Raw genomic sequence first — 9501 nt, forward strand, 5'->3', positions numbered from 1 at the left:
GCATCAGTTCCCATCAGCGACGACTTCACCCCAATGAATGCCTCGTCCAAATGAGCAAACATAGGGAGGACCAGGGCCGCGTTGGGGTGAAGGTCGAGTGTGTACTTGAAAATGCTCCAGAATAGCGGGAAGAAAGCTTGAGAAGGGCGGCACCAAACCCTTGACGAGAAAGACAACGAAAATCAAAGCGTCCGTGATGTCAACCTCCCTCGCGCTAGCCACCTTGAGCTTGGTCAGACCCCATTTATTATCTGCCCCACCCACGAAGTGTCAAACCTTGTCCAGCACCTCGGCGTTGATGATTCCTAGGAGGTGGAGGGCCCACGGCGGGGCCACCGGTCGAGGCATTGTCACCTAGATCATTTTGTCACCATATCATTATCAACCATCTGTAAACAGAAAGGGATCTGTTTTGACGTCACAATTAGTTCACGAATACGAGACTCAAGTGCCCACCAAAAGCCTCACTATCTAAGCAAACACCATATTGTCCAATGGGTAGTGACAACAAACGTGAGTAGCGCATTGAGAGAACATTTCACATTTTCACAACAAGCCTGAACCACAACAAGCCTGAACCAGAATTCAACAATGTTATGACGGCACTCCCAGGAGTCTGACACCCCTCCTACTTCTTTGTTTTGTCATAAACCTCAATATATCTCTTCGGAACACCGTGATGTTCAACGAGGTGCTTTGCCAGGTTTTCAATGACTCCGCCTTGAATCAAGACCTCATGCTGCCCCTTTTTACCTGAAATGATAATGTGAATTGTAATGCATATACATATATCGGTTGCACACCTTCACAAACTTTTTCCCTATCAAGAAACAGGTGGACAAGGGTTGGGTACAAAGCAATAATACCTGGAAGCTCAGCTGTGGTGGTGCTGCAAGCAAATTTCTTTTGTAGTTCAGAAGCCAAGGAGTCAGCATCCAGCAAAAAGCATTCCAATCCAGAGACTCGGGTCATCTTCTTGTTCCCTTGCCTTCTTTCTGTCATGATTTGAACAGTGCGTATGGCGCCCTTACGAATAGCCACCTCATTTCCTCTAGCTACTCTATGATGAATTTGCATACGGTTAATAAATGTTGACCCTAAATCCTTCTTGTGGATCTCACTTGGGTATGCTGAACCCTTCTTCACAGCCCCTTTGTACAGAGCATCACATAATGTAGCATCCAGAATTACTTTGGCCTTATCTGTTTGCTTGACCAAATTTTCCTTCTCCACATACCTTCAATCATACGAGAATAAAATTAGTTGAAATGTCAGAAACTTGCAGTCTTCCCGCTTTACAAACATAGAACTTGTAGACTACGAGAATCAATTGCTGTACCAGAAACAAACCTGAAAACCACATCAGACGCCTCTGATGCACTGTAATACTTCCCTGTGTCAGCGTCAACAGCCAAAAATATGGGGTTGACATGCGAACTTGGCTTATAAATTTCATCCACTTCCAGTTGCTTTGTACTGCTGCCATCGGCAACAATGTTATCATGCTGTTCAACTGGCTCCTGTACCCTCTTATGATGTTTGAAGGTCGTGTAGTCTGGATGTTTGCGACTGATACTTATCAACATGACTTCCTTTTTATGCTTGTCCTCTTTCACTGAGATCTGTAAATTTAATGGGCATTAGATAATCTTGAGGAATTTAAAAACTGGATTAGTTCCAAACATGGGTAGTATGTACTGATAATTCGTAAATTAAACTTCATTTTGATACGATACCACATTACCACACATCAATGCATCATCATCATGACTCTTTCTAAATCTTACAAGTTCGCAAGTGAACTGTATAATATAGTAAGAAAGATTAATAAGCACACGACCTTCAATCACACATGCTCTATTCCAGATGTTAGGATGAGTGTAGCACTTTTGTACCAAGTTCGACAAAACCATGTGAACAAAACCTTTCACAGGTTCCAACTGTGCAAGGAGTTCACAACCAAGAGATAGGATACATCAGCTCTACTCGACTAAACGTGCTGAAAGACATGGAAGATGAATAAATCAAACCCTAGTGTGTAAGTTAACTTCTTAGAAATCCTTAGGAACCCTGTCATGTACTCCCTCCGTTCCGAATTACTTGTCGCAGGTATGGATGTATCTAGATGTATTTTAGATCTAGATACATCCATTTCTGCGACGAGCAATTTGGAACGGAGGGAGTATCTGCTTACTTAAAGGGCTTAAATAGTTACTAGTTATCAGATACATGACAATCTAGCGAACAATAATGTATTCTTGACTATTTAATAGACTTCTAATTTACCATATGAATGAAAAAAGGACAGACCCAGTGCATAGAAGCTCCCACACAAGGTGGGGTCTGGGGAGGGATTATAGGAACCTAGTCTTACCCCTGCAAAGTGCAATGCAGAGAGGCTGGTTCGAACCCAGGACCTCTTAGCACAAGTGGGGAGGACTTCACCACTGCGCCAGGCCTGCCCTCTAATTTACCATAAATGAAGCTTAAAAGAAAAGCTTTGCCCAACTAGCTTACAAGGCCAGAAGAAGATTTTGACTGCAACCACTTGGATAGTTTTTTATGTGATGACTTCTTAATATCAAGGGTAACACCTGGAGGTCTGCATGGGAGAATGTGATTTGACCTACACAGAACAGTAAACAGAAGATGAACAAGATAATAGTTATGCATCATAAAAAATGCAGGTTATAGGAGAGTTGGATATCTTGGTGAAGTCACCCTGCCAAATTATCATTTACTAGATGTAGAAGATAAGTACCAAGATCTATTTTCTCAAAGCAATGCCAATATTTACTGATGTAGATTAGCGTGAAACATGGTTTTGTTGACTATCAAAAGACTTGGTAATGAGACTCGGTATAAAGCTGTGTGAATAACTCATCTCAATCATATGACCGGGTGGAAAACAATTAGTGTCGCATGAACCTACTCAGAAGGGACAGAATAACAAATTGTTCATCAATGTGAAATTACTATATACACATACCACAATATACTTCCTGGCATGGGGAGGTCTTTATCTTTTATGTTCGTGTGTAATGCTTGCAGAAGGCATATGTCCAAGAGAGAGTCAATTTCTTCAGTAGACAAATGTTGATGTTCCTTCTCCTCGGTCTGTTCCTCGGTGGTTTTCTCTTGAGGCAAATTTAACTCGCTCACGCCAGCTGTTACATTCTCTATGGTTTCACTGTTAATGGCATGATCTTCAGTAAGACACTCCGAGACATCAACAGCTGCTTTGTCTTGCTTTCCTTCTGAAGGATCTTCGGAAGAGTCAATATGTTGAGAAGCGGAAGCAAAATTAGGATCTTCAATAACCATGTCATCATAAAATCCTTCATTTGGAACATAACGACCATCAGCAGAAGCCCTGCAATAATATTTAACAATTATTTATAGAAGTGAAGATGAACTCAGGTGTGCATTAATAGCATTTAACTTGCCATAACAAATCTTTATAGTAATGTGCAATCCGCAAAGCCTTGCCACGTAATCCTGCCTTTAGTGCTTCAGTATTGCTCATAGTTGTGGTCCCAACCTGTGTAGAGCGTGTAACAGAACCAGAAGTTGAACTTGTACATCTTTGGCAAGATTACTTAATAAAAACTACGAACCAAACTAGTGCAAGAGACCATGAGAAACTTACAGCAATTGGAGCAGGGTTACCAGGGACTTTAACTGACCATGGCTGGCCAGCTTGGAAAGAAGGTAATCCTTCTGGAGGTACGCTGATACCAGGAAACATAAGATCGGCGCCACCAAGAATGAAGTGTGAAACTTCACCACCCTTAAGTGTAAAAGCTGGCAACAGATAAGGAACCTTCCAGAGTGCATAAACTGCAACATTTTCACCAATTAAATAATGCTACAAAGTAGAGAATGAGGAATCCACTTATCTTGAGATCTAAAACACACAACAAGCTGTGATCACATTTTAGTCCAACCATAACTTTATCAACAAATTAAAGCACATTAAAGATGGATCCCACAGTTTGCAGCTCAGCTATCCCAAGCAGAAGCATAATATTTTCACCTATTTGATAAAAACAGAAAATTAAGCCATTCAAAACAATAAATAGACATATCAAAAGTTCCTCTTGCTGAAGTAATAGTCATACTAATTTAGGCGCATGTTATCTTTGGCTTAGACACATATGCCCTCCTGTATTCTACAAAGTTCGGCTTGGCTTTCAACGTCAGTGCATTATTTGTTTCCCTACATCCCTACTATGGTACCCATACACTCTTGGAAAAAGCAACTTGCAGAATGATAGCACGTCAACAAGAATTACTACGTACCAATTTACCATTCCAGTCACTTTTCATGCAAGCTAGAGTGTGTAGTTAGTGGCGCATAAAATTAGAATTAATTGAAAACCAATAAATCAAACAAAGAGTTCAATTGGTTAGAAGCACATGAACTATAAAATTAAAGAATCAATTATTATAATAGTTAGAAAACAACAGACTGAGGACTACACTCATTGCTTGAAGCATTAGCATGTTTAGATTCTCTTCCTAAATTTTGTTTTATACATGCACAATCAAAATAAGAATTTCAAAAATTGCAATAACAAAAAAGACACAACACAGTGGAAATGAGAAGGGTTAAGATTACTACTCCCTCCGTTCCAAAATAGATGACCCAACTTTGTACTAACTTTAGTACAAAGTTGGGTCATCTATTTTGGAACGGAGGGAGTAGATGAAAATAAATGTATTACTCTGCAATCTGGAAATAAAAATAACCTGTTGGAAACAGCTCATGGCCTCTTCCATCAATGTCGAATAGCATTGGCAGTTCGCCCTCTATGCCATAAACAAGAGTCCGGCTTGGGTACTTAGCGACTGTTATCTCAACCTATCCACAACGCAATATTTTCACAAAGTTATGAAGAAGATATAAATGCAACAAATAATAACTAAGTTTGAATGAAAAGATATATACAGTTCACTCTTCCGTAAACTGGCAACACCACAAAATATAAGGTAGATAATAATACAGTTGATAATAAACAATACAGGCCAGTTAGATAGATGGGCGGGGATGAATGCTGAAAATTCACAGCTATTGCATGTAAAAGTAGACCAGTCTATCTATTGTAAGTACAATTATATATTTGATGTAATATAACTTGAACCACTTGGCGAGCTAAAACCATGTAACATATTTTCAAGACTTAATACCTTTGGAGGAAGCATGTTATAGGGTTATACTGTTATTACTCCACATACTGATAAGAAAATTCATTACCTTTGGAGGAAGAATGGCATCCAGATCATCATCAGATGCTTGCGGAAACCTTTGCTTGGCGGTTCTTCTCAGCTTCTTTTTGTCAGCGCCTGACAAACGTTGTAGTGCTTTTGCATCAACATTCTTCTTGAACATGGTTTATGGGTTATCAAACAAGATTCCAGGCTGCAAAAAAAAAGCATCAAACAGGTCATCAAATGGAATATAGACCGGTAGAGCAGTACAGACATCCATCAAAAAGTCCTGCTGCATTCAAACTTCTGGGGGGGAGCAGAACATAAGGAAACATGTAGCAGAATTCCAATTTCGTTGTACCCTATAATAGTCACAAGGGCTACATTACACAAATCATAACCCTCTTAGGACAATACCAGTTTATCATTCCAACCAGCCACAATCTGGAAAACCTCCATCTTCTTGGTTCGAAGGAAAATAAGCGAAATTGGCAAGCTCTCCACGCGAATAGAATAAGAGAAGTCAATTCCATTGCATCCCAAAACTTCGTACTTCCGGAACTACAAGGAAGCTATGGATTCACAGCGGAGAGACCACACCAATATCACCGACCCTATCCAATAACTCGGAAGAGGCGGCAGATTGTAACAATCGACTGAAAAGGAAAAAAAGGAGGGCAAACTTTTCACCGTTCGCCCAAGCAAGGGCCAGCGAATCGAGAGACTAAGAGTGATGGAGGAGATGAGCGAGGCGAGAGACAGAGAAACAGAGAGAGAGGAAGGCTTCGTTACCGGCGGCGAGGCGATCGGATTGGAGGAGCGCGGAGGCGGCGATAGGACTGGACGGATCGGGAAGCTTCCGGGGATGGAAACCTCTCACGAGTCCAAGGGCAAACCCTATCTGGCGCTCATCTGGGCCGGCCCATCTAGGTATTTTGTTGTGTGTAAAGCAGGCGCTGTAACCGATGAAATCACTAATTAAGAAGTACTCGTTGCAAAGAATACTTCACTTTCTCAGGTCGCGACAAGTGGCGCACATGCAGCGCGCCACTTGTCGCAACCTGGGAGTTTTCCCTTTTTTCATAGATTCATTATTCAAAACGTTTTATCTCTTAAACCATGTGTCCAAATCTCGAACCGTTTTCATCATTGGATTCCTCGCGTCGAGATCTTCAAAATTAGATCCCATGTTGATAGGTTTTGACGAACTTTTTTTTCATGAAAAAAAACCGGAGAAAAAACCGGGCGAAAAAACCGAACCGGGAGCACGTTTTTTCCCTTTTCGAAAGAGGCACGCCCGTGCCTCTCACAAAATCACAACCGTGCCTCTCGTGGAAGCAAAACCGTGACTCTCATGGAAGGAAAAAAAAACAGAAAACGCGTCTTTTTTCGTTTTCGAGAGGCACGACGGTGACTCTCGTGAAAGCACAACCGTGCCTCTCGCGGAAGCAAAACCATAACTCTCGTGAAAGAAAAATAAATAGAAAACACGTATTTTTTCTCTTTCCGAGAGGCACGGCCGTGACTTTCGCGTAAGCACAAGCATGCCTCTCGCGAAAGCAAAACCGTGACTCACGAAAGAAAAAAAACAGAAAACGCGTTTTGTTTTTTCCTTTCCGAGAGGCACGGCCATGACTCTCGCAAAAGCACAACTATGCCTCTCGCGGAAGAAAAACCGTGACTCTCGCAAAAGAAAAAAAACAGAAAACGCGTTTTTTTCGTTTCCGAAAGGCACGGCCGTGACTCTCGATAAAGCACATCCGTGCCTCTCGCGGAAGAAAAACCGTGACTTTTGTGAAAGGAAAAAAAAGAAAACACGTTTTTTCGCGCAAAAAATTTTTTTTTTCAAATTTTTTTATCGAAAAGCTAAGAAAGATCGGGGGAAAACCAAAATGTCAAAAAAACAGGGAAAAAACCCGTTTAAAAAGCCGAAAACGCGTGTGGAAAAATAAAAAAATAAAATTCGAAGGGAGCGTCCAGAGCGCGACACGTGGCGAATGGCTGAGAGCGCGCCAAGTGGCGCTGATCGTTGCGAGGCTCCCGAAGTAGCGCTCGTTAACTAGTTGCTCCCTGGAACTGATTCGAACCCGCGACCTCCGGACTTAGAGCATCTCCAGACGCGTCCCTAACAAACCCTTTCCAGACGTTTTTTTCGCGCCGGTGCAGAAAAATCGGCCCAGTCACGTCTCCAGGAGCCCGATTTTCGCCGGCCTGGGCCGAATTTAGCGCCGGCGGACTCAGGCCAAACCCGGCGCGTTGGGGACGCTCGGGGGCGCCGGGGCAAGCGATTTTGGCGCGAAAGAGTCGCGGGCCCGCTGCGTCAGCGACACCGCGTGTCGTCTTCCCCGAACGCCTCGGTTTTCCGCGGGGAATCAATGGCAAGGCTGTCGCCGGTCGGCCTTACCATTGATTCCTCACGGGCGGCGCGTCACGGGGCGGCGCACCGATGCCCCCCCTTCCTCGCACACGTACACACGGGGCGACACCGCTATATAAGCCGGTGGCCTCCCTCGCCTCTGGCCACACCAGCCACACTAGCCCTAGCCCGCCCTCCACCTTTCCCGAGAGCCGCCGCCGAGCCCTCCCTCTCCCGAGCGCCGCCGTCGAGCCCTCCCTCTCCCTCCCTCCCTCCCTCTCCCGATGGCCAAGCGATTCCCCGGCGATGAGGCCGCAGCCAACGGCTTCGGCCGCCGCTCGCTCCGCGAACAGGAGTCTTGGCTCCTGTTCCAGGCGAACATCCCGGCGCCGTCGGACATGCGCGCAGGGCCAACGGGGTGGAGACTCAGCAACGGGGGAGTGCCCATTCCCCCGTTGCCCGACGCCGTGGCGAAACCGGGCTACTTCGCCGACGAGGTCGACGTCATGCGCGCCTCCCTCACCGACGCCCAGCTCGCCCTCCCCGAGTACGCCGCCGACAACATAGCGGCGTGGACGGCGTACTTCCAGCGCCGGCAGCAGCAGAGGATGGCGTCCACCAACGGCGCGCCGGTGGTGGCTGGCCTGAAGAACAGCGAGGGACGTCACCTGTGGTGGGGTGTCCCCGGCCGCACCCTCGAGGGCGTTCTAACGTACCTCGAGGGCGGCAATGACCCGCCGTTGGCATACCCCCCGGCGAGGGCGGCCGCCACGGCCACGGCTCACCGTCGATGCAACGGGCAATGGTTGCCCAGGAGGTTCGGCGCCTCCTCTTCTTCCTCCTCCTCCCGCTCTTTCTCACACTCGTCTGGCGCTCTGGCTGCTTGGCGTCAAGGTCGAGCCCGCGGCGGAGACGCCGCTCGGCCGGCGCACTCGCAGCGTCGGCATCGTCATCAATGAGGGCGGCCGGCGTGCCTCCTCGTCGGCTCCTCCGCGCTTCGTCAAGCCCAAGACGGAGCCGGACCTGGCGCCGATGAAGACGGAGCCGGGCCTCCCCGCGGTGAAGACGGAGCACGGCGGCGACGTCGAGCTCGACGACGACGCGGCCCTAAAATGGGCGCGCGCGGACTCCCTGAAGATGGCGAGGGAGCGCCAGTGCGCCGCCCTGCGGTGATTCACGCAGCGCCGCCGAGGCCGCGACGAAGGAGGAATCGTCGTCATCGAGGACAGCGACGACGCCGCCGCGCCGCCGCCACCAGCTCGCATAGGCGACGCCGGTCAGGGGTCCACCAGGGACGGCCGCGTCAAGGAGGAGAAGCCGGACGACGACGGCAACTACTCCGCTTTTAGCCAGTTCTTTTTTTAATTATACATATTATGTAATAAAAACCCGCTTTTTAATGTAATATATGCCGAACTTCGAACTTTGCTATATTTTTTAATTTTTTTGAACGCGCCTGGGGACGGCCCTGGGGACGGCGGCTGGGGACCAACTCGCCCCCAGGCCGATTTTTTGCGCCAGCTCACCCCCAGGGGGCGATTTTAGGCGCCCCCTGAGGGGCCAACGACTGAAGATGCTCTTAGAAACGCTGGTGTAACAACCACGCAACCATGCGAATAATAAAGGTAGCAGGTGTATCCGACCATAAAGTTTTTTTTAACATCAGTACAGACGCAAGCGCTCATATATACGCGCATACACTCACCCCTATGAACGCACACACGCACACCCTACCTCTATATGCACCTCCGAGAGACTGAGCCGACATGTCATCTTGAACTTTATGAAGTCACCGTAGGCATCTCGTCGTCGACGGGAACGTCTCCTCCCACTGAAAGTGCATCGCCGGAAATTCTGAAATAAATCCAGAAATAATGCGAGCACCAGGACTTGAACCCTGATGGGCTGGGGATACAACTGTCCCTCTAACCATC

The 9501-nt window shown here is 46.6% G+C and overlaps 1 protein-coding gene and 1 pseudogene across 1 annotated transcript; one reads left to right on the forward strand and one right to left on the reverse strand.

Annotated features, from left to right (window-relative positions):
* Positions 1 to 355: 355 nt before the first annotated feature.
* LOC125518235 (eukaryotic translation initiation factor SUI1 family protein) lies at positions 356 to 6147 on the reverse strand. Its single transcript, XM_048683147.2, has 10 exons — positions 6004 to 6147; positions 5258 to 5422; positions 4753 to 4864; positions 3650 to 3840; positions 3447 to 3541; positions 2990 to 3373; positions 2518 to 2626; positions 1351 to 1622; positions 867 to 1237; positions 356 to 753 (listed from the first exon to the last, which is right to left on the reverse strand). Exons 2-10 carry the CDS (start codon positions 5390 to 5392, stop codon positions 629 to 631), a joined length of 1794 nt encoding a protein of 597 aa, XP_048539104.2. The 5' UTR covers positions 5393 to 5422; positions 6004 to 6147; the 3' UTR covers positions 356 to 628.
* LOC147959174 (uncharacterized) lies at positions 5945 to 8295 on the forward strand (annotated as a pseudogene).
* The last annotated feature ends 1206 nt before the right edge of the window (positions 8296 to 9501 follow it).

Source organism: Triticum urartu, chromosome 7A (assembly GCF_056163025.1).
Source record: "Triticum urartu cultivar PI428250 chromosome 7A, HENAU_Tu73, whole genome shotgun sequence".
NCBI lineage: Eukaryota > Viridiplantae > Streptophyta > Magnoliopsida > Poales > Poaceae > Triticum > Triticum urartu.

Coding starts and splice junctions, on each gene's coding strand:
- LOC125518235 (XM_048683147.2), bottom strand. CDS start 5,392: ATGTTCAAGAAGAATGTTGATGCAAAAGCACTACAACGTTTGTCAGGC. Junction 1,623..2,517: donor CAAAATCTTCTTCTGGCCTT/GTAAGCTAGTTG, acceptor TTAAATTTACAG/ATCTCAGTGAAAGAGGACAA. Junction 1,238..1,350: donor GCGTCTGATGTGGTTTTCAG/GTTTGTTTCTGG, acceptor GTATGATTGAAG/GTATGTGGAGAAGGAAAATT.